Source organism: Mobula hypostoma, chromosome 2 (assembly GCF_963921235.1).
Source record: "Mobula hypostoma chromosome 2, sMobHyp1.1, whole genome shotgun sequence".
Lineage (NCBI taxonomy): Eukaryota > Metazoa > Chordata > Chondrichthyes > Myliobatiformes > Myliobatidae > Mobula > Mobula hypostoma.
This window is the reverse complement of record NC_086098.1, coordinates 12,515,594-12,541,286: the sequence shown is the minus strand read 5'-3', so window position 1 is coordinate 12,541,286 and position 25,693 is coordinate 12,515,594. Positions and strand designations below refer to the sequence as shown.

General features: G+C 43.4%; 1 protein-coding gene across 1 annotated transcript in view; it reads right to left on the bottom strand.

Moving 5' to 3' along the window:
- Window positions 1–3,680: 3,680 nt before the first annotated feature.
- Window positions 3,681–25,693, bottom strand: part of LOC134343096 (collagen alpha-1(X) chain-like) — a 29,228-nt gene continuing 7,215 nt past the window's right edge. The window contains exon 3 of the mRNA XM_063041986.1: window positions 3,681–5,601. Coding sequence (XP_062898056.1) covers window positions 3,681–5,601 — 1,921 coding nt within the window. The remainder of the gene's footprint in view (window positions 5,602–25,693) is intronic.

The following is a 25,693-nucleotide window of genomic DNA, read 5'->3' as shown; positions in this document are numbered from 1 at the left end:
TACAAGAAATGACCATAAAACTTTTTTTTTACAATTTTTTTGGGGTAGGGATATTTTGGCACTATATTGACAGCATCAATAAATCAGATGATTAATAGGTGTCCACGCACATTTAAGATTTCAAAGAGAATCCGTTGATTATTCTGTGCTCTTGCTCTAAAGATTTGGATCACTAGATTTATTTTCTGACACATTTGACTTATTAAAGCACGTTGGATGCAGGTATGTGATTGAACTATCATCTGGAACCAAATTCTCAAAACTGACTCAATCAATGTTACAAAGTTGTAATTTACTTTCTTTTTATAATTCTAAATAGTAATAATATTCTTATTGAACTACTGTATATATAAACATTTAATATACATTCAGTGACAACTTAATTACATGCATCTACATACCTGCTCATTAATGCAAAAATCTTATCAGCCAATCATGTGGCAGCAACTTAATGCATAAAAGCATGCAGACGTGGTCAAGAGGTTCAGTTGTTGTCCAGACCAAACATCAGAATGAGGAAGAAATAAGTGACTCTCACTGTGGAATGATTGTTGGTGTCAAATGGTTTGAGTAGCCGAGAACCTGCTGATCCCCTGGGATTTTCATGCATAACAGTCTCCAGCGTTTACAGTGAATGGTGCAAGAAACAAAATGCATCCAGCAAGAGGTATTTCCGTGGCCAAAAACGCCTTGGTAATGAGAGAGGTCAGAGGGGAATGGCAAAACTGGTTCAAGCTGACAGGAAGGTGATAGCAACTCAAATGATGCGTTACAAACAGTGGTGTGCAAAGGAACATCTCTGAATGCTTAACACGTTGAATCAAGATGGAGTACAGCAGCAGAAGACCACAAACATACACTCAGTGACCATTTTATTAGGTACCTCCTTATAATATGTGGTAGAAATGATAAATTGGAAAAGAGCTGAAAATACAATTGAAATACTATTAAGCACTGAAACTGAGGTCTAACTAACAGAAGATATATTTTTATTGTTGGAAATACGTCCAAAGATAAATCAAAATTTATGCATTTTTTTAGGCTTGTTAAAACTTAACTATGTTGAGTCCCACAGACCAGCGGTCCCCAACCACCGGGCCGTGGACCGGTACCGGGCTGCAAAGCATGTGCTACCAGACCGCAAGGAAACGATATGATTTGGCGATATGAGTCAGCTGCACCTTTCCTCATTCCCTGTCACGCCCACTGTTGAGCTTGAACGCACGCGAGGTCATTACGCACGCGTCATCCATGTCAGCACGGGAAGGAGATCAACTCCTCGAGCTTGCAAATGACGGCGGGCTAAAAAGTATGTTTGACATAACATCTCTGCCGGCATTCGATTGCCACAAAAGCACTGAAAACGTTGCTTCCATTTCCAACATATCTCTGCAATGAATGCAACAATAACTAAATTGCGGAATAGACTGGACATAAGGAACTCCCTTCGAGTATCGCTGTCTCCCTTCACCCCTCGATAGGACTGTCTTGTTGCAGGGAAACAAGCCCAGGGCTCCCACTGATTCAGCGATATTGGTGTGTTGCAATGATTTTATATGTTCATACGGGGAAAATATGTGCTGTGTGTTTAATATCCAAACGTTACTTAAAATGTTATGATGCTATTGACTTATAAGTGACTTATAATTGACTTATCACTATATTCATGCAAGGAAAATATGCGCTGTGTGTCTACTATTAAATTCATTAGATAAACCCTTTTAGAAACAATATTTTAGATTATGAAGACATGCAGTCCTCTTTTATTGTCATTTAGTAATGCATGCATTAAGAAATGATACAATATTTCCTCCAGTGTGATATCACAAAACACAGGACAGAGCAAGACTGAAAAAACTGACAAAACCACATAATTATAACATACAGTTACAACAGTGCAACAATACCATAACTTGATGAAGAAGTCCATGAGCACAGTGTATTAGCCACAAATTGAGTGTATTAGCCACTTATCACCTATATTCTGGTCATGATTAACACCCCCCCACCGAACAGAATCGCCAAAAACAATTTGTAGGAAAAAAATTGGCACGTTCGCGCATGTGCACTGGTGCCCGCGTGAGGCTTCATGGTCACTGTAGTCTTTCTTGGGGTAAACACAACATATTTGACTGCTACTCTTGTCTGTTGGCAACCCTACCCCCCCACAACCCTGGTTGGCCGGTCCACAAGAATATTGTCAATATTAAACCGGTCCGCAGTGCCAAAAAGGTTGGGGACCGCTGAACAAGACAATTCATGATAACTCTGCCATGGACGGTCGCAGGCACATCTGTGAAAGGAGGCGGTTTGGACATGGGGCTATGATGATTATGATTATGAGGACACGCACTCCTCTTTTATTGTCATTTAGTAATGCATGCATGAAGAAATGCTAAAACGTTTTTCCAGAATGATATCACGAAAACACATGACAAACCGACTTAAAAACTAACAAAAACCACATAATTATAACATATAGTTACAACAGTGCAAAGCAATACCGTAATTTGATAAGAACAGACCATGGCACAGTAAAAGTCTCAAAATCTCTCTAAAGTCCCATCATCTCACGCAGACGGTGAACCTCCAGCGCCGCCAACTTGCCGATGCAGCATCCTGGAAGCATCCAACCACAGTCCGACTCCGAGTCCGTCCGAAAAAATTTGAGCCTCCAACCACCTCTCCGACACCGAGTACCGGGCACCATCTCTGCCGAGCGCTTCAACCCCAGCCCCAGGCAACAGGCAATAGGCAAAGCCGAGGATTTGGGGCCTTCGTCTCCGGAGATTCTCGATCGCACAGTAGCAGCGGCAGCGAAGCAGGCATTTCAGAACTTACTCCAGATGTTCCTCTGCACTTTCTCACGGCTGTCTCCATCAAATCCGGATTGTGCACGGCCCCTAGTTACACATAATTGATATTCCCATCCCACACTAACCCAGAGCTACAGAATCGCCAACAAAAGCAACAAAGTCCTCATCCCTGGGAGAGGAAGGATGTTCAAAGACGGGTTACTCCTAGGGACAACTTGAAAGTCTGGCGCAGGACAGAGGACCTTGACAAACTGCTGCCAGCGGCCTGTGCCCCATTCGGGTGATGGGCTTAAGAAGAACAACAGCAACAATTCAGGACAAAAGCAGCTTCACATGATGGTGTTAGAAATAGTAAAAGCCTTTTCCATATTTATAATGAAAGAGAATGCAATTCCTTTGTTAAGATTGCAATACAGCTGTGATTATCAACACACAACTCACAAAATGCTGGAGGAACTCAGCAGGCCAGGCAGCATCTCTGGAAAAGAGTAAACAGTCGATGCTTTTGGCTGAGACGCTTCATCAGGGCTAGAAAGAAAGAGAAGTCAGAGAAAGAAGATGGGGGTAGGGGATTGATGAGACAGGAGGTGGGGTGAAGTAAAGAGATGTAGTTGATTGGTGAAGGAGATGAAGGGCTCGAAAAGGGGGATTCTGATAGGAGAGGATGAAAGACCATGGAAGAAAGGGAAGGGGGAGGAACATCAGAGGGAGGTGATGAGCAGGTAAGGGGAGAAGATGAGAGAGGGAAACAGGGATGGGGAATGGTGAAGGGGGGGGCAATTACCAGAAGTTCAAAAAAATCAATGTTCATAGCATCAGGCTGGAGGCTACTCAGACAGAATATAAGGAATATAACTCTGCCTATTACATTGGGTTGGTTCGGTGAATCAGAAATCCTGAGAAGGACGACTGCATTAAACTGGAAGAATACAAACCATCAAACTTTTCTAAAGGCAATTGTAAATATATTTTATCGACTTCTTGAAGCTCGAGTACCACACTCCCTGAGGCATGGTCAATCTTTCTGCCTTTGTAATCATCATACGTGTACAGGATTGGTTTGCCATTCTTATATAATCCAATTTGAACACTTCTGTCTCTGACATGGATGTGATAGGAGAAATAGTAGATGCCAGGTATTTGACATGTAAAAATTCCTGTCTCTGGATCATAGGTATTGGCTTCGTTGTATTGTATTCCGTCAAAAGCTATGGGTGATCCTGCTCTTGGGTACGGGGTAGACAGAGTGGCTTTAAAGCCTTGACCAGTATTACACGCTCCTGAGATCCGCTGCAAATTAGGGTCAGTGTTGGACAATGTATTTGTTTCTCCAGCTGGCCCTGGTGGACCCGGTGGTCCTGGTGGGCCAGAGGGGCCCTGAGGGCCTTGAGGTCCTGGTGATCCCCATATTTCCACACTACCATTTGCTTCCTCCAGCAGAATTCCAAACTGAGAAAGGTTGGGTTGGCCTGAAAGCCCAGGTGGTCCTGCGTCCCCTCGCAATCCTTTTAGCCCTGGAAGACCTCCAGGCCCAAATACACCCCGATCACCAATATTTCCACGAGGTCCCTCCGATCCTCGAGCACCTTGTTGACCTTTAGGCCCTCGAAAACCAGGAAGGCCTTTTATTCCTAACTCGCCAAGAATACCACTGGATCCTTTATCGCCTTGTGGACCAGGTGGTCCTCGTTGTCCCTGTGGGCCTCGGGTACCTTCTTCTCCTCGACTTCCTGCTATCCCAGGATATCCTGATGGTCCTTCCTCACCCGGTAACCCAGGGAGTCCCTGCAGCCCGATTTCCCCAGGATCTCCCGAAAGCCCAGGATAGCCAGTTGGGCCTGGAAGTCCCTGCTCTCCCACTGGACCTATGAGCCCTGGAGCTCCTCTGGGCCCCGCAAAACCAAATAGTCCATCTACTCCTGGATCCCCTTTCTCGCCAGGATTACCGTTCAAGCCCCAAGGGCCAGGATCACCCTTGATACCCAGTAACCCTGGTCCTCCAAGTGCTGGTGACCCAGGTTTACCCCTGACACCCTTTGGACCAGGAGGACCTTTTATCCCAGGAAGCCCAGCAAATGCTTGTCTTCCATTTACTCCTGCTATTGATACTGAGATCCCTGGAGGACCTCGTACTCCTCTTTCACCAGGCAGCCCAGGGATACCGGGTTCACCAGAGTTTCCCACATCACCTTTCTCTCCCACAGTCCCAACAGTGCCAGGGACACCTGGCATCCCTTCAACTCCTTCTCCACGAGGTCCTGAAATCCCCTGTGGCCCCGGGTAACCCTTCTCTCCCTTTCTTCCTGGAAGGCCAATCCCGATGTTCCCTTTTTCTCCACGAGAACCCGGCTGCCCTGGTTCTCCGCTGACTCCGCTTTTTCCTTTGGGTCCTGGAGATCCTGGTGGCCCTTGGGAACCTGATCTGCCACCTTGTGGGAGCGCATTCACACCGGGAGCGCCGAGCGGTCCCTGTTCACCTTCTTCTCCTTGTAATCCCAGAGGACCTACGTCACCCATTTCTCCACAGAGTCCTCCTTCACCTTTTGCTCCTGGACTTCCTGGTATTCCTGGCCTTCCCACATAGGACACCCCCGGTAGTCCCGGGTGACCACCTGATCCAGGCAAACCTGGGGTACCTCTACTCATTGTACCTCTTGGCCCTGGTGGACCTCTTAGTCCAGGCAAGCCCGGCCGACCTCTGATTCCTGTGAAAAGAAATAAGGACGAGTTACAATATGCCAATGAGAATGTGAATCCAGTATCATTTTCCAACAATCCAACACTCCTAAAAAAAGTTTCAAATCTTGATGAAGGATTAGCTGTATTTGTCACATGTACATTGACACATCGAGTGAAATCTGTTGTTTACATCAAATCAAATCAGTGCGGATTGTGCTGGGCTGGGCGGCTCGCAAGTGTCTCCACGCTTCTGGGAACACGATAACACGCCCATAACACGAATCCGTTCGCCTTCGGAATGTGGGAGGGAGCTGTAGCTCCCGAAGGAAACCCTCGTGATCACAGGGAGAGCATACAAACTCCTCAGTGGTGGGAACTGAGCCCCGGTCAGTGATCTCTGGTGCTGTAAATCTGCTACACTAACTACACACAGGGAAGTCCTGAGGCTGATGAAATGTAGTTGCAGTGCCAGGAGTAGTTTGAATATAGAACACACAGTGCTACAGCATGGTACAGGCCCTTCAGCCCGCAATACTGTGCTGACCTTTTAATCTACGACCAATCTAGCCCTTCCCTCCTACATTGCCGTCCATTTTTCTATCTCTGTGCATTCTGAGTTATATTTGTTTAACTTACTTATGGTAATATTTTGTTTTTATGTGCTGCTTTTGATGTATGTTGCGTGGGTGCAATGTGGACTAGAGGAAAGTTGTTTCGTTCGTATGTGCAGTCAGCTGAAAATAAACTGGAACGTGAATTTGAACTTGAACTATCCAAGAGCTTCTTAAGTGTCCCCAGTGTAACTACCACCATCCCTGGTAGTGCAGTCCATGCACTCCCCACTCTCTATGTAAAATATCTCTACGCCCTATACTTTCTTCCAATCACAGTAAAATTATGCCCCCTCATATTAGCCACTTCTACCCTGTGGAAACGTCTTTAGCTGTCCACTCAATCTATACCTTTTATCATATTGTACTCCCTTATCAAGAGTCCTCTCATCCTCCTTTGCACCAATGTATAAAGCTCGAATTCATTCAACCTGTCCTCAAAAGTCATGGTCTCTAATTAGATTAGATTAGATTAGATTCAACTTTATTGTCATAGTGCCGAGTACAGATACAAAGCCAATGAAATGCAGTTAGCATCTAACCAGAAATGCAAAGAATAGTGTTACTTACAAAATAACTGCAAATAAAAAGCAAGTGCTACAGCACACAAATATAAAAGTACTGAGACAGTACAATAAGGATGCAATACTGCTTAGCACTGTGATGTGAGCTGCAGCAGGGTCACAGCCTCAGGGAAGAAGCTCTTCTTGTACCTGCTGGTGCGGGAGCGGAGGCTCCTGTAGCGCCTACCGGATGGGAGGAGACTAAAAAGTCCATGGTTAGGGTGAGATGCATCCTTGATAATGCTTTTCGCCCTGCCCAGGCAGCGTTTATGGTAGATGTTCTCAATGGTGGGCAATTGGGTGCTGATAATCAGCTGGGCAGTCTTCACCACACGTTGGAGTGCTTTGCGGTCCGATACAGGACAATTGCCATACCACACTGAGATGCAGTTGGTGAGTATGCTCTCAATGCTACAGCGGTAAAAGTCCGTCAGTATCCTGGGACAGAGGTGAGCTTTCTTCATGCTCCGCAGGAAATAAAGGCACCGTTGAGCCTTTTTGATCAGGATGGAGGAGTTCAGGGACCAGGTGAGATCCTCGGAAATGTGGACACCAAGGAATTTGAAGCTTGATATACGCCCCACAACAGCTCCGTTGATGTAGATGAGGACGTGAGTGTGGCTCCTAGCATGTCTAGGGCGAGGTTATTGTCTAGACAGCCATGGTAAATTGTTAACAGAAGCTTGCGAAATATGAGAAAGAAGGATGACAAGCTCCTGCCGACAAGATTTTATAACAAACTATAGGAGTGGGTTTCTACGCGGCACAAGTACCACTGTTGTCTGAGTGAACTCTCTGTGGTTTTATGTTGTATGTTGTAACTTTTATGTTGGAACATCTCATAAATGTGAATAATGATTTGTAATGGACAATGCTTCAGCAGCTGAAGCCTTTCACTGGATTTCATGTATCACTAAATCCGAGTTACGCATGGACCTAGGATTTGAGCAAAGTCAAGCTTACAATTTGGTCAGTGGAACATGAACTTACGTGGGAGATAAAAGACGCAGCTAGTTCAATCAAAGCAGTTTTCCCCGATTCACATTCATTTATTTATGGGGCTAAGCCTTCTGTACCAACTGCCTGATGGCCGTAGCAGGAAGTGAGTATGGCCTGCATATTGAGGGTCTTTGATAATGAATGCTGCTTTCCCGCCCTGAATCTAGCCCTGAACACCCATTTCCACCACTCTACCCTTAATCCGTGAGCCACTGTTCAGAGACCTAATCTTCAGATCCCCAGGATTAAGAACAGCAAAAACTCATGACTTTTTAGGAGAAAAAAGTGCCTTCAGAAAATTGAAATATTCATCCATTGTTTCCCTATATCCATTCTACAAGCTCAAAGAGCTTAAGCAAATGACTCCCAAACAACTTTCCATTCATAAAAACCACTGACTGTGTGGTTGTCTTGTAAATTCAGACTCAGATTCTTATCATGTGTACATCAAAACAGACCATTGTAATGTATGGATCTATTTTTTTTAGAGCGACGACCTCCGACCCCCCCCGCCCGCTTGCACTATGTATTGATCTGTAGTCTGCAAATGCACTGTTATCTACACATGTGCATTGTTCTCTCTCTCTCTCTCTCGCTGCAATGTGAATACACCAGTTAAAGCCATCTCTCGCATGCGTGCTTTTATTTAGTCGATATGTAGTTGGGCACAGACACAGCAAATTGGCAACAAGTATGGGATGCACTTAGTCAATCTTTGAAAACCTCTCCCTGCCTGCCAAAGATGCAAAAATGTCTTATACTCATGGCAGGGGGCTCGCAGTACGCAGCACCAGGTTGATGCTCACTTTGTAATCCCCACATGTGCGAACTTATCCCCACGTATGCAGCCTTCCCTTTCTCGATCCCAGGACAATGGACATGGTCCAATCACTCCATTCAACCTTGGAAAGAACTCCAGACACCTCCAAGCTCTGAAGTTCAGCATCCACTTTAGGACGTAATGCGTAAGGCACTGGATACGTTTGGTGTTGCTTTTTCATCCGGTTCAATTCTGACCTTGTAAACTACGACCACTGGTTTCTCTGAAACATTGCTACAGTGCTGCATCTATTGAACACACTGTTACATCTATTGAACACACTGTTACAGACAGGAGCAAAGTGGGAACGGCCAGCAAGATGTGAAAAAGCACTCAAGGAAACAAAGAGACTAACAACGTCTGATGAACTGCTCATGCATGATGACACATCCCTGCCCGTCAGACCGGTGTGTGATGCACCCTGCTATGGCATTGGGGCCATTTTGTCACACACTGTGAAAGATGGATCTGAGTGTCCGATGGTGTTTGCTTCAAGATCACCGACAAGCGCAGAACACAACTACGCACAGATCAACTGAGTTGGTGAATTGGTCAGGTACGTTAATTGGTCATTGCAGATTATCCTGTGATTAGTCTAGGGTTAAATCAGAGGATTTCTGGTGGTGTGGCTCAAAGGGCTCGAAGGGCCTATTCTGCGCTGTGTCTCAATAAATAAATAAATAAATGTGTAATTCTTCAGAGCTCCTCCTGATTTTTACTGATTTTGCCAGTTTATTATATAACTGGGCCTGGTGTAGAGAAATAAGCAATGAACAATTGTTCTTTTTATTTCAAAAAGCACTGAAAAATGAAAAAATTTTTACCCAAGACCAGTTCTGTTCTCCAGAGTGGTATGGTACCCAGAATGTTTCATCCAGTCAATCGATTAAAACCAAGAAATTATCAATCCCTTTCTCTTAATAACAGGCACTCTTTGGAATTGGCTTATTATTTTTCCTTCTAACGCAAGTTGCCATAGAGCACTGTAGCACAAAAAATAGGCCCTACAGCCTATCTAGTCAGTGTCAAATTATTATTCTCCATAATCCCATTGACTCACTGATAATGTTTTTGCTCGTTTTTGCTACCTTGACAGATAGTCACCTGTCTACTAGGTTCAGCTTCATAACTTGAAGCATAGCATTATGTCTACATGATAACAACACTTCCCAAACATATATGCACACATACATACCCACTGATATTGTATACATATTTTTCTGCTGTTCTTTGCTGTAATTCAATTCCTAATCCTAGATCAACAAATGATGTAATTTAACTGTGCTGTTTGCCACCTCCGTAAAAGTTACAACCTCGTGAAATCAATGAATTCAGCTCAATTCACTCGTTGACTATTTTTCACACAGCACATCAAAGTTCAGCTATTCTTCATAATAAACTCACTGAAAGTTTTGCCTGACTTTTGATTTCCCAGTTTTCACAACTTCTGACTCTTCATAGAACATAGAACATAGAATAGTACAGCACAGTACAGGCCCTTCAGCCCACAATGTTGTGCCAACCCTCAAACCCTGCCTCCCATATAAGCCCCCACCTTAAATTCCTCCATATACCTGTCTAGTAGTCTCTTAAACTTCACAGGTGTATCTGCCTCCACCACTGACTCAGGCAGTGCATTCCACGTACCAACCACTCTCTGAGTAAAAAACCTTCCTCTAATATCCCCCTTGAACTTCCCACCCCTTACCTCTTGTATTGAGCAGTGGTGCCCTGGGGAAGAGGCGCTGGCTATCCACTCTATCTATTCCTCTTAATATCTTGCACACCTCTATCATGTCTTCTCTCATCCTCCTTCTCTCCAAAGAGTAAAGCCCTAGCTCCCTTAATCTCTGATCATAATGCACACTCTCTAAACCAGGCAGCATCCTGGTAAATCTCCTCTGTACCCTTTCCAAGACTTCATAGAGTCACAGAAAAGTACAGTACACAAGCAGGTCCTTCGGCCTCTCTAGTCCGTGCTGGACTATTTAAACTGCCTTGTCCCATTGACCTACACCCGGACCATGGTACTCCAGACCCCTACCATCCAGGTACCTATCCAAAATTCTCTTAGAAGTTGAAATCAAAATTGCATCCTCCACTTGCACTGGCAGCTAATTCCCCACACTCACCACCCTTCGAGTGAAAATGTTTCTCCTCATGTTCCCCTTCCTTAAACGTGATCCTCAAGTCCCGGCAACTTCCTTGTAAATTTTCTTTGTATCTTTCAAACTTATTTATATCATTCCTGTTAGGTAGGTGACCAAAGCTGCAGACAATACTCCAAATTAGGCCTCATTAACATCTTATACAACTTCAACATAACGTCCCAACTCCTGTACTCAATACATTGATCTATGACGGCCAATGTGTCAGAAGTTTTCTACCTGTGACACCACTTCAATGAATTTTGAACCTGTATCCCCAGATCCCATTGTCCTACCAAACTACTCAATGCCCCACTGTTGGAGGAGGTGTTGGAGTTGCTAAAATACATTAGGACAGATAAGTCCCCGGGTCCTGACGGAATATTCCCCAGGCTGCTCCACGAGGCGAGAGAAGAGATTGCTGAGCCTCTGGCTAGGATCTTTATGTCTTCGTTGTCCACGGGAATGGTACCGGCGGATTGGAGGGAGGCGAATGTTGTTCCCTTGTTCAAAAAAGGTAGTAGGGATAGTCTGGGTAATTATAGACCAGTGAGCCTTACGTCTGTGGTGGGAAAGCTGTCGGAAAAGATTCTTAGAGATAGGATCTATAGGCATTTAGAGAATCATGGTCTGATCAGGGACAGTCAGCATGGCTTTGTGAAGGGTAGATCGTGTCTAACAAGCCTGATAGAGTTCTTTGAGGAGGTGACCAGGCATATAGATGAGGGTAGTGCAGTGGATGTGATCTATATGGATTTTAGTAAGACATTTGACAAGGTTCCACACGGTAGGCTAATTCAGAAAGTTAGAAGGCATGGGATCCAGGGGAGTTTGGCCAGGAGGATTCAGAATTGGCTTGCCTGCAGAAGGCAGAGGGTGGTGGTGGAGGGAGTACATTCAGATTGGAGGATTGTGACTAGTGGTGTCCCACAAGGATCTGTTCTGGGACCTCTACTTTTCGTGATTTTTATTAACGACCTGCATGTGGGGGTAGAAGGGTGGGTTGGCAAATTTGCAGATGACACAAAGGTTAGTGGTATTGTAGATAGTGTAGAGGATTGTCAAAGATTGCAGAGAGACATTGATAGGATGCAGAAGTGGGCTGAGAAGTGGCAGATGGAGTTCAACCCAGAGAAATGTGAGGTGGTACACTTTGGAAGGACAATCTCCAAGGCAGAGTACAAAGTAAATAGCAGGATACTTGGTAGTGTGGAGGAGCAGAGGGATCTCGGGGTACATGTCCACAGATCCCTGAAAGTTGCCTCACAGGTGGATAGGGTAGTTAAGAAAGCTTATGGGGTGTTAGCTTTCATAAGTCGAGGGATAGAGTTTAAGAGTCGCGATGTAATGATGCAGCTCTATAAAACTCTGGTTAGGCCACACTTGGAGTATTGTGTCCAGTTCTGGTCACCTCACTATAGGAAGGATGTGGAAGCATTGGAAAGGGTACAGAGGAGATTTACCAGGATGCTGTCTGGTTTAGAGAGTATGGATTATGATCAGAGATTAAGGGAGCTAGGGCTTTACTCTTTGGAGAGAAGGAGGATGAGAGGAGACATGATAGAGGTGTACAAGATAATAAGAAGAATAGATAGAGTGGATAGCCAGTGCCTCTTCCCCAGGGCACCACTGCTCAATACAAGAGGACACGGCTTTAAGGTAAGGGGTGGGAAGTTCAAGGGAGTTATTAGAGGAAGGGTTTTTACTCAGAGAGTGGTTGGTGCGTGGAATACACTGCCTGAGTCAGTGGTGGAGGCAGATACACTAGTGAAGTTTAAGAGACTACTAGACAGGTATATGGAGGAATCTAAGGTGGGGGCTTAAATGGGAGGCAGGGTTTGAGGGTCGGCACAACATTGTGGCTATGTTCTATGTTCTATGTTTGTCCACTGAAAGTGCAACATCTCACACTAGATTCCACTTGCCATTTTTCCAGCTGGTCCAGATCTCACTGGAAGCTCTGATAGTCTTCCTCACTGTCCACTACACCCCCAATCTTTCAAAGGTTTCAAAGGTACATTTAATGTCAGAGAAATGTATACAATATACATCCTGAAATGCTTTTTCTTCACAACCATCCACAAAAACAGAGGAGTTCCCCAAAGAAATGAACCGCAGTTAAATGTTAGAACCCAACAGCCCCCCCAGCTCCCCCCACCCACTCATAAGCAGCAGCAAACCAACGACCCCCCCTTCCCCACCAGCAGCAAAAAGCATCGGCACCCCCCACCAAGCGACCCCGCGTGCAGCAAAGACGCAGACTTGCAGTCGCCCAAAGGCTACTCGTTCACCCGGTAATTCAACACACCATACATTCTTTCTCTCCCTAATCAGGGAAAAAGAGATGTTTTGGTTTCACAGAGTCCTGGTCTTATCAGCCAGTTGACCACATTATCATCCAGATATTTGATATAGATGACTATTTGGGATTGAAATGATTATGTAATGGTTGTACAATTTACTAAGCAATTTGCTTTCTACAATTTACTAAGTAATCTAGCATTTACAAGCATAGTCAAGAAAGTTCATCAGTACTTTTTGTAGGATATTCCGTTCAAGGGCATTAGTGTTTCCATACCAGGCTGTGATGCAGACAGCCAAGGTACTCTCCACTACACTTCTATAGAAGTTTGTCAAAGTTTTAGATCTCATGCCAAATTTGTGAACTCCTGTGGAAATAGAGGTGCTGCTGTGTTTTTTTTTTGGAATTGCACTTACGTGCTGGGTCCAGGATATGTCCTCCAAAATAATAACACGGGGGAATTTAAAGTTCCTGACTCTCTCCACCCCAGATCCTTCAATAGATCTGGCTCGTGGATCTCTGCTTTCCTCCTCCTGAAGTCAACAATCAGTCAAAGAAAACATCAAAGCCTGCTTGAAAAAAAACACCATGGTAGGCATTTGGAAACTTTCCCTGTCCCAAGTCTACTCAAATGTATGAGCCAGGAATATCGAGGAACATATTGAGCACCTCAAGTCTCTATAATAAAAAAATCCCAAACAATTTACGGGCCGAGATTCTTTGTCCTGACGAAGGGTCTCGGCCCGAAACGTCGACTGTACCTCTTCCTATAGATGCTGCCTGACCTGCTGCGTTCACCAGCATTTTTTGTGTGTGTTGTTTGAACTTCCAGCATCTGCAGATTTCCTCCTGTTATCCCAAATAATTTGTCCACCAGCCCAACCAAGCAAGCACCTCTTATCCCACGTGTTTCAGAGTCTACTCATATAGTGAACGCCGCACCTTTATGTCACAGAAATGGAACTGATGCAAGTTATTCTCAATCCCAAGACTACTTAGGAGAGAGAAGAAAAGCACAGACAATTAGGCGGAACGGGGAACAGGAACGCCGTCGAAAAGCTGATACGGGAACATCGAATTCCTGTTGTTTACGGGAACATCGAATAGTTTGCGATATCAGCTACTGGCCAGCAGATGGTGCTGTTGTACTGTACAAAAATCTATCGACACTTGCTTTTCACTCACGGTGCAACTGAACTCTTTGAATAAAAATATAGCGATTACTTTTTTTTCTGAAGCTTCCTGCTGCAAAAATAATTAAACCTGTAAAATACTTCGAGCCCAACTCTGTTAGCTGCAGTGATACAGAACCCCTGCTGTTCAAATTAAAGCAAATGCCGGTGTAAATCCGGAAGCCCTTGTCTGAATGTCCCAATGCTGAGATTTCACCCGCTGAAATAGGCTCAGGGCGTCCAACAGCAGCCTTACCCTTCGCTAACAACCCCCAGTATAACGTCGGGGCATCGCCACTCAAATACCATGGCAGGCCAGCCATGAAGCGATTAAAATTACCGAAAGCCCGTTGATTTTAGGGGGATTTGTAGATAATGATTTAGAGAACAACAAGGAAGGTCAATTAATATCTGTGATTTTAGTTAACTCTTATTATTAAGAAAGGGTCATTTTACTTTTTGTTAATTATTTACATCATTGTTAAAAGATTGTTATATGTCTTGAATGTCGAAAATAATTAAAATTAACAAAATTAGTGATAATTTTGACAGAGGAAACATCTTTATCTCCAAAAGTTGCTTTTCATCAAGAATCCTTGAATCTTTGAATTATTTAGTGACTTTATCAAGCTGGCCTGGTGATGGGGAAGGCATCAGGATGTGCTGTTTCATACCTATTGATTATGTCACTCAGTTCATCGGGAACCTGAGGTGGAATGTACATCACTACTAAAAAGATCCCTGAAATCTCCTGTGTCAGGCTAAAATGAAAATATTCGATGTTTTGCATTAGGAAAGACTTCTTCACACAGAGAGTGGTGAATCTGTGGAACTCTCTGCCACAGGAAACAGTTGAGGCCAGTTCATTGGCTATATTTAAGAGGGAGTTAGATATGGCCCTTGTGGCTACGGGGGTCAGGTGGTATGGAGGGAAGGCTGGGGCGGGGTTCTGAGTTGGATGATCAGCCATGATCATAATAAATGGCGGTGCAGGCTCGAAGGGCCGAATGGCCTACTCCTGCACCTATTTTCTATGTTTCTATGTTTCTATTTTCAGTGTTGAGGCTGTCCGTGGTGTGGGCAGCCCGGAGATGATTATATGAAACCTGGTGTGGGCAGCCCAGAGGTGGATTATATGAACTATCAGAGCCTGAAGACACACACATCAATGTTTTAGGAACAGCTGCTTCCCTTTAGCCAACAGATCACCGATTTTAGATATTTCTTATTATAACTTAAAGGAATTTTTTATGCATTATACTGTACTGTCGCTGCAAATCAAATTTCACGACATGTCAGTGATAACAAAGCTGATTCTAATTCTGATTGTGAAGAGAGTCTGAGTGAAGTCAATCGTGAGCTGGAATATTGTCTGATACTGTGGCATACTCCCGATGGTGTAACGTACGGTTCCACCTGGGCTTCCAGTTGCTGATCCAGTTCCCTCTCTCTATAACCGGAGGCTCCAAAGGCATTCATGGAATTCATATGCACAGCTACAGTATCTGAGTAACATACATTTACCGCAACAGAAACTAAATGAGTCACAATCACAACACAGTGCAAAGGTTTGAACCATAGATTCAGAGAAAGTACAGCATAGAAACAGGCCCTTCAGCCCATCTGGTCCATGCCAAACCATTGAAATTGCCTAATCCCATTGAACTGCACCCTGGCCACAGCCCTCCATATCCCTATCATCCATGTACCTATCTTAAATGCTGGAATTGAACTCACATGCACCACCTGCACTGGCAACTCATTCCATACGTTCACTACCCTCTAAGTAAAGAAGGTTCCCCTTAAACTTTTCACCTTTCACGCTTAAGCCCATGACCTCTCATTGTAGCCCCACCCAACCAGAATACCTGAAGAGAGCTTCCAGCCTCTTCTTATGTGTTGCATTCCCAGCTGGATCAATTGTTCTCTTAAAAAAAATCAGAAAATTTCCCATGTCAAATCTGTCACAAAATCATTGTAATTTCCAGGCTATTTTTGTTTTATGAAGGATAAGTAAAAATGTCTGCTTCTCTTCACCACTGTCCCCTCTAAACAGAGTGGGTGTGTGGCTGCACAGTAACTGAAATGCTCCCATGCACATAGCCTTTGTTGCCACGCAGCTTGAATTTTCTTTTATATAATGTTTTATTAAAGTGCCGTTGATGGAGGGGCAGGTAGTGTTGAGGAAACAGGGAGGATGCAGAAGGACTTAGATTAGGGGAATGGGCAAGAGAATGGCAAATGAAATACAATGCTGGAAAATGCATGGTCATGCAACTTTGGTAGTAGAAATTAATGTGCAGACTATTTTCTAAATGGGGAGAAATCCAAAAACCTGTGGGTCCTAAGACTTTTGCATAGTACGGTATTTGTCAACGTGAACTTAGAACATAGAACATAGACATAGAATAGTACAGCACAGTACAGGCCCTTCGGCCCTCAAACCCTGCCTCCCATTTAAGCCCCCACCTTAAATTCCTCCATAAACCTGTCTAGTAGTCTCTTAAACTTCACTAGTGTATCTGCCTCCACCACTGACTCAGGCAGTTCATTCCACGCACCAACCACTCTCTGAGTAAAAAACCTTCCTCTAATATCCCCCTTGAACTTCCCACCCCTAACCTTAAAGCCATGTCCTCTTGTATTGAGCAGTGGTGCCTTGGGGAAGAGGCGCTGGCTATCCACTCTATCTATTCCTCTTATTATCTTGTACACCTCTATCATGTCTCCTCTCATCCTCCTTCTCTCCAAAGAGTAAAGCCCTAGCTCCCTTAATCTCTGATCATAATGCATACTTTCTAAACCAGGCAGCATCCTGGTAAATCTCCTCTGTACCCTTTCCAATGCTTCCACATCCTTCCTATAGTGAGGTGACCAGAACTGGACGAAGTGGAGAGTGTGTTTGTAAATATGCCGGAAGAAAAGGATGTTGAGAATAGAAGGGTGGAGTGCCATGGGAGGGGTCTGGGACAGGTGGCGGAGAAGGAGCGCCAGGGCTGGGGCGTGATACTGGTGCAGACACACCCAAATCCTGAAAACCAGTTAAGATCGCCTGATTCCAAACAACTGGTTTATTGATCATTACAGAATGTCTCTCTGGTACTTCCTGCTCCCTCCCCTCTATATATATGTGCCTAAGACTTGTGCATAGTACGTAGCACAACAGAGATCCATCTCAGAATCAGGTTTATCAACACTCACATATGTCATGAAATCTGTTTTTTTTTTGCAGCAACAGCAGCAGTACAGCACGATACATAAAATTACTACAGTTCTGTGCAAAAGTCTTAGGCACACTAACTATATACTGTACATGTGCCTAACACTTTTTCATAATACTGTAATTCTATAGTCCATAAGACCATAAGATACAAGAACAGAATTAGGCTATTCAGCCCCTCAACTCTGAATCCCCATTTGACCCAGGCTGGTTTATTATCCCTCTCAATGCCATTCGACTGCTCTCTCCCTGTAACCTGTAATCTGAAGATCTACCCTGAGCCCAACATATCGATGCAATTACAAGCAAGACATGGCTGTAGCTATATTTCATTAGCAGTTTGAGGAAACTTGGTATGACACTAAAGACTCTCACAAATTTCCACAGTTGTACCATGGAGAGCATTCTAACTGGCTGCATCACTGTCTGGTATGGAAGGGTGACAGCAGAGGATTGGAAAGAGCTGCAGAAGGTTGTTAACTCAGCCAGCTCCATCATGGGACTACCCTCCCCAGCATCCAGGACACCTTCAAAAGGCAGCATCCATCATTAAGGACCCCCATCACCCAGGACATGCCCTCTATAACGGGCGCACCAATCGTGAGTTGGAGAGCTCGAGAGAGGAGGTGGCGCACAGGTCTGGGAGTGAAGTTTTGGTGGGGAGAGCTTCGTGGGAACTCGGCTACAACTGGAGCACCAGTCGTGAGTTGGAGAGTAGGGAAGGTTCAGGCATTGCCTAGCGGGGCGGTCATCAAAGAAGGGTCATCGATAGAGTGGTCTGAGGCAGGGTGGTAGGACTTTGGCTCATTCGGGCTTCGGCGAGGTAAGTGGGTAAGCGGATTTCGTTTTTTCCTTGCATTTTTTAAAGAATAGAGAGCATGTCTGCAGGGTTAGTACTTTGCTCTGGGTGTCAGATGTGGGAATCCTGGGAATCTTCCAGTCTCCCAGGTGGCCACATCTGTGCCAGATGCACTGAGATGCAACTCCTGAGAGAGCGTGTTAGGGATCTGCAGCTGTGGGTTAATGACTGATAGCTTATTAGGGAAAGTAAGCAGGAGATAGAAAGGAGATACAGGGAGTTAGTCACCTCAAGGCTGCAGGAGTGAGACAAGTAGTTGACTGTCAAGGAAAGGAAAGGAAGAGCTCAGATAGCAGAGAGCATTCCTGTGGCCATTCCCCTCAGTAATCGTTATCTCATTTTGCATGCTGTTGAGGGGGGTGACCTGACAGAGGACGATCACGGTGATTGGGTCTCTGGCACTAAGCCTGGTTCCGTGGTGCAGAAGAGAAAGAGGAAGATGAGGAATGTGGTAGTCATAGGGGATTCCATAGCGAGGGGAACAGACAGGAGGTTTTGTTAGCCTGATGGCGATACCCGCCTGGTGTGTTGCCTCCCAGGTGTCAGGGTACAGAATGTCTCGTATTGGGTGCAGAGTATTCTGAAGGAAGAGGGTGAACAGCCAGAAATCTTGGTACATGTTGGTACCAATGACATAGGTAGAAAAAGAAAGGAGGTCCTGAAGAGAGAATTCAGGGAGTTGGGTAGGAAGCTGAAAAGCAGGACCTCCAGGGTAGTAATCTCAGGATTGCTGCCTGTGCCACGTGCTAACGAGTAGAAGAGTACCATGATCAGGCATATTAATGCGTGGCTGAGAGACTGGTGTAGGGGGCAGGGCTTCGGGTTTCTGGATCATTGGGGTGTCTTCTGGGGGAGGTACGACCTGTACAAAAAGGATGGGTTACACCTGAACCCAAAGGGGTCCAATATCCTAGCAGGCAAGTTTAATACAGCTGTTAGTGAGGGTTTAAACTAATTTGGCAGGGGAATGGGAACTGGAATGAAAGGGCTGAGGAAGGGGAAAACAGAAATAAATCAAAGATAGCTTACAACAGAGATGATAGAAAGGACGGGCAGGAGATGAGGCATAATCACAGCCAGTGGGATGATTTACGGAACAATATACTCGTGGTGCAGTTAAAACAGAAAGCAACAAATACTGGACAGAAAGTGTTATATTTGAATGCACGCAGCATAAGAAATAAAATGGATGATCTTGAAATTCAGCTACAGATTGGCAAGTATGACATTGTGGCCATCTCTGAAACTTGGCTAAAGGATGGCTGCCATTGGGAGCTGAACATCTAAGGATATACGGTATATCAGAAAGATAGGTTAGTACGCAGAGGGGGTGGTGTGCCTCTGTGTATAAGAAATAATATTAAATCATTAGAAAAGGATAACATAGGATCGGAAGGTGTAATGTCTCTATGGGTTGAGTTAAGAAAAGGCAAGGGTAAAAGGACCCTAATGGCAGTTGTATACAGGCCTCCAAACAGCAGCCGGGACGTGGATTACAAATTACAGCAGGAGACAGAAAAGGCATGTCAGAAGGGCAATGTCATGATAATCGTTGGGGATTTTAACATGAAAGTGGATTGGGAAAACCAGCCCAGTACTGGACCTCAAGAGAGCAAATATGTTGACTGCCTAAGGGATGGCTTTTTGAGCCCACTAGGGGATCGGCTGTGCTGGATTGGGTGTTGTGCGGTGATCCGGAGGTGATAAGAGAGCTTAAGGTTAAGGAACCCTTAGGGAACAGTGATCACAATATGATCAAGTTCACCTTTAAAATTTGAGAAGGAGAAGCTAAATTCCAATGTGTTGGTATTTCAGTGGAATAAAGGAAATTACAATGGCATGAGAGGGGAACTGGCCAAAGTTGACTGGAAAGGGACATTAGCAGGAAGGACAGCGGAGCAGCAATGGCTGGAGTTTCTGTGAAAAATAAGGGAAGAGCAAGACAGATATATTCCAAATAAGAAGACATTTTTGAATGGAAAAGGGACACTACCGTGGCTGACAAGTGAAGTCAGATCCAAAGTAAAAGCAAAAGAGAGGGCATACAGGAAACCAAAGCTAGCGGGAAGATAAAGGATTGGGAAGCTTTTTAGAACTTACAGAAGGAAACTAAAAAGCTCATTAGGAAGGAAAAGATGAATTATGAAAGGAAGCTGGCAACTAATATCAAAGAAGATACTAAAAGCTTTTTTAAGTAGCTAAGTATTTTTGTCTAACCTGAAGATATTGCAGGAAGTGTGTATGAGAGAGAGAATATTTGCTAATTAACTCTTCAAAAGTCATCAATCGACCATCACAAAATAAATCTGCAAAAAAAACAGATCTCCTTATTTCTCCATAAGAGAAAAATGGGATCGGTTATTGAAGGTTTAAATAGAAAATTTTGATGTAAAGAGCTAGACAATTTAAAAAGTTGCTTAAATTTGGAATTTTAGCAAGTTGTAAAGGTAATGAAGCTCCTAATAATGAGGTTAAATGAAATTGTTTGATAACTTTTAATTCGAAATCAATCCAAGTTGGATTTTGGCTCTTGTCGAGCCAATATAGCCAAAAGCATAATTGTCGAATATTAACAGCCCAATAATACAATCTTAAATTAGGTGGTGCAAGTCCACCATCTTTTGTAGATTCTGATTTGTTGGATACTCTTTTGAATATGAATCCTTTAGTGAGAGGTTCCATTGGTAGAATTTATAATTTATTTTTACTACAAAAAGATAACCTCTCACGAAAGATGAAACAAGATTGGGAGAGAGAACTTAATATGACCTTTGTTAATGAAGATTGCTTGCGAGTTCTGAAAATGGTCAATTCTTCTTCAATATGTGCCAATCACTGTTTAATTCAATTTAAAATTGTTCACCGTTATTATTTAACAAAGGAGAGGCTATCCAAAATATTTCCTAACATAGATATCTATTGTGATAAGTGTAAAACTGAAGTAGCCACCTTGTCATATATGTTCTGGTCATGTTCTTCGTTAAAATCTTTTTGGAAATCTTTATTTTCTATAATTTCTAAAGCGCTGAAAATTAATTTACAACCTAATACATTGACTGCTCTATTTGGAATAGTTCCGCATTATATTCAGGGTATTTCATCTTCAGACCAACATGTAATTGCATTTGTTACATTGTTGGCAAGAAGGGCTATTTTATTGAAATGGAAAGATACCTCTGTCCCTACATTAATTCAATAGTTTTCCCAAGTAATATTGTGTCTTAGTTTGGAAAAAATTAGAAGTAGAACTTTTGATCCTCGATTCAATTTTGAGAGAAGATGGGGCTTTTTTGCCAAAGATTATCATTTAATTGGAATTAATTTATATAGGTTCCTTCCAATCTTATTTTATATAAACGTGAATTGACGGTTGATGATTTTTCTTCTTTATATATGTAGATGATTGTAAGACGTATTGCTCTGGGAGTTGGTTTCGAATGGGTTTTTCTCTTTTTTTTCTTTTTTCTTTTTCTTTCTCTTGTAGTTAGTGTTTTTTTTCTTTTAGTTAGTTAGGGTTCTCTTTTTTCCTTCTTTTTATAAAAAGTATCTTTTTTTCATTATCATATATTATTCTTTTTTGATAAGTTTTTTTCTTCAGCATTATTAACTGTATATATATCAATTTGTTGAAGTCTTATATCATTTTATAGCTGTAGAAGATTATGTATCAATAAAAAGATTTTTAAAATGAAATTAAAAGCTTTTTTTAAGTATATAGTCAGTAAAAGAGAGTCGAGGGTAGATAAAAGACCAATAGAAAATGATGCTGGAGATATTGTAATGAGAGATGCAGAGATGGCAGAGGAACTGAATGCATATTTTGCATCAGTCTTCACAGTGGAAGACATCCGCAGTATATCGGACATTCAAGTGTGTCAAGGAAGTGAAGTTTGTGCAGTGAAAATTACGACTGAGAAGGTGCTCAGGAAGCTTAATGGTCTGAGGGTGGATAAATCTCCTGGATCTGATGGAATGCACCTTCGGGTTCTGAAGGAAGTAGCTGGAAAGATTGTGGAGGCTTTAACAATGATCTTTCAAGAATCGATAGATTCTGGCATTGTACCGGATGACTGGAAAATTGCAAATGTTACTCCACTATTTAAGAAGGGTGGGAGGCAGCAGAAAGGAAACTATAGACCTGTTAGCCTGACATCAGTGGTTGGGAAGTTGTTGGAATCGATTGTTAAGGATGAGATTACCAAGTACCTGGAGGCACATAAAAAGATAGGCCAAAGCCAGCATGGTTTCCTGAAAGGAAAATCCTGCCTGAGAAACCTACTGTAATTCTTTGACAAAATTACAAGTAGGGTAGACAAAGGAGATGCTGTAGACGTGGTGCACTTGGATTTTCAGAAGACCTTTGACAAGATGATGTGCATGAGGTTGTCTAGCAAGAGAAGAGCCCATGGAATTACAGGGGAGTTACTAGCATGGGTGGAGCATTGGCTGGTTAGCAGAAAACAGAGAGTGGGAATAAAGGGATCCTACTCTAACTGGCTGCCAGTTCCACTGGGTTCGCTGTTGGGACCGCTGCTTTTTACGATGTATGCCAATTATTTGGACAATGGGATTTGTGGCTAAATTTGCCGACAATACAAAGATAGGTGGAAGAGCGGGTAGTGTTGGGGAAACAGAGAGCATGCAGAGAGAGTTAGATAGTTCAGGGGAATGGGCAAAGAGTGGCAAATGTAACACAGTGTTGGAAAGTGTATGGTCATGCACTTTGGTGGAAGAAATAAACGAGCAGACAATTATTTAGATGGGGAGATAATTCAAAATGCAGAGATACAAAGAGACTTGGGAGTCCTTGTGCAAGATACCCTAAAGGTTAACCTCCAGGTTGAGTCGGTGGTGAAGAAGGCAAACACAATTTCTAGAGGTATAGAATATAAGAGCAGGGATGTGATGTTGAGGCTCTATAAGGCACTCGTGAAACCACACTTGGAGTATTGTGTGCAGTTACTGATGTTGGAGAGGGTTCAGAGAAGATTCACAAGAATGATTCCAGGAATCAGAATCAGAATCAGGTTTATTATCACCGGCATGTGACGTGAAATTTGTTATCTTAGCAGCAGCAGTTCAATGCAACATATAATCTAACAGAGAAGAAAAAAATTATAATAATAAATAAAATAAAAATAGTAATAATAATAAACAGGTAAATCAATTACATATATTGAATAGATTTTAAAAACGTGCAAAAACAGAAATATTGTATATTTTAAAAAAGTGAGGTAGTGTCCAAAGATTCAATGTCCATTTAGGAATCGGATGGCAGAGAGGAAGAAGCTGTTCCTGAATCACTGAGTGTGTGCCTTCAGGCTTCTGTACCTCCTACCTGATGGTAACAGTGAGAAAAGGGCATGTCCTGGGTGCTGGAGGTCCTTAATAATGGATGCTGCCTTTCTGAGACACCGCTCCCTGAAGATGTCCTGGGTACTTTGTCGGCTGGTACTCAAGATGGAGCTGACTAGATTTACAACCTTCTGCAGCTCCTTTCGGTCCTGTGCGGTAGCCCCTCAATACCCATCAGTGATGCAGCCTGTCAGAATGCTCTCCACCATACAACTATAGAAGTTTTTGAGTGCATTTCTTGACATGCCAAATCTCTTCAAACTCCTAATAAAGTATAGCCGTTGTCTTGCCTTCTTTATAACCACATCGATATGTTGGGACCAAGTTAGATCCTCAAAGATCTCGACACCCAGGAACTTGAAACTGCTCACTCTCTCCACTTCTGATCCCTCTATGAGGATTGGTATGTGTTCCTTCGTCTGACCCTTCCAGAAGTCCACAATCAGCTCTTTCGTCTTACTGACGTTGAGTGCCAGGTTGTTGCTGCAGCACCACTCCACTAGTTGACATACACACATCAAAGTCGCTGGTGAACGCAGCAGGCCAGGCAGCATCTCTAGAAAGAGGTACAGTCGACGTTTCAGGCCAAGACCCTTCATCAGGACCCTTCGTCTAGTCTTGATGAAGGGTCTCAGCCCGAAATGTCGACTGTACCTCTTCCTAGAGATGCTGCCTGGCCTGCTGCGTTCACCAGCATCTTTGATGTGTGTTGCTTGAATTTCCAGCATCTGCAGAATTCCTCGTGTTTGCGACTAGTTGGCATATCTCACTCCTGTACGCCCTCTCGTCACCATCTGAGATTCTATCAACAATGGTTGTATCGTCAGCAAATTTATAGATGGCATTTGAGCTATGCCTAGCCCATGTTTGAATGGCGGAGCAGACTCAATGGGCCAAATGGCCTACTTCTCCTCCTATATCTTATGGTCTTATGGTCTCTTCTCATTGCTACCATCAGCTGGGAGGTACAGAAGCCTAAAGGCACACACTCAGTGTTTCAAGAATAGCTTCAGATTTCTGAACTGACAATGAACATTACATCACTATTTTTCTGTCATTTTGCTTCATTTATTTACTTTTTTATATGTTTCTTATTGTTATTTACAGGTTTTATTATGTATTGTACTGAACTGCTGCCACAAGACAACAAATTTCACAACATACACCAGTGATATGAAACCAGATTCTGATTCTGATTCTCAGGATTGGTGCTGCTGAGCTGAATCAGTTTGAACAGCAATCCTGAGGCATCATTGTCATCGTTACTCAAGCTAATGTTTGTGCTAGAAGATCAAAGGGCACGGGAAATACACAGCAGGCCCAGCAGCATCCGTGAGGGGAAAATCAGAGGTCCCAGTTCAGGCTTTCATCACAGCTTGGAAAAGTGAGAAAACAAATACATTTTAGGTTGTGGAGACAATATAGGGAATGTCAGTGATTGGATGGAGACCAAGATTGTCTTTAGTGCTGTCTGGGTGAGTAGTTATTAATCACAGCTGATCTGTCTGGAGGAGGAGAAGAAAAAAAATGAGAGACAAATGAGAACAGAGAGGAGAGAGAAGGGGGATTAAAAAACAGAGATGGGCAGAGGTGCAGCACATAACAGTTGCTGGAAATCTGAAGTAAAAGACAATGCTTAGTTCTCAGCAAGATGGTAGCCTCTGAGGGTTGACAAAGAATGAGCTAATACTGGAGGTTAATATTAGGCGTTTGAGGAGATTTGGTATGTCACGTAAAACACTCTTAAATTTCTACAGATGTACTGTGGAGAGCATTCTGACTGGCTGCATCACCGACTAATATTGGGGGTGGCGGGGTGTCTACAGCACAGGATCAAAGTAAGCTGCAGTGAGTTGTAAATTAGTCAGGTCCATCATGGGCACTAGCCTATATAGTAATCAGGACATTTTCAAGGAGAGATATCTCAAAAAGGCGCCTCCATCATTAGGGACCACCATCGCCCAAGACATGCTCTCTTCTCGTTGCTACCATTAGGAAGGAGATACAGAAGCCTGAAGGCACATCATCAACGATTCAGGAACAGCTTCTTCCCCTCTGCCATCTGATCCCTGAATGGACATTGAACCCAAAAACATTACCTCACAATTTTTTAATTTCTATTTTTGTATTATTCATTTATGTGGAGAGGG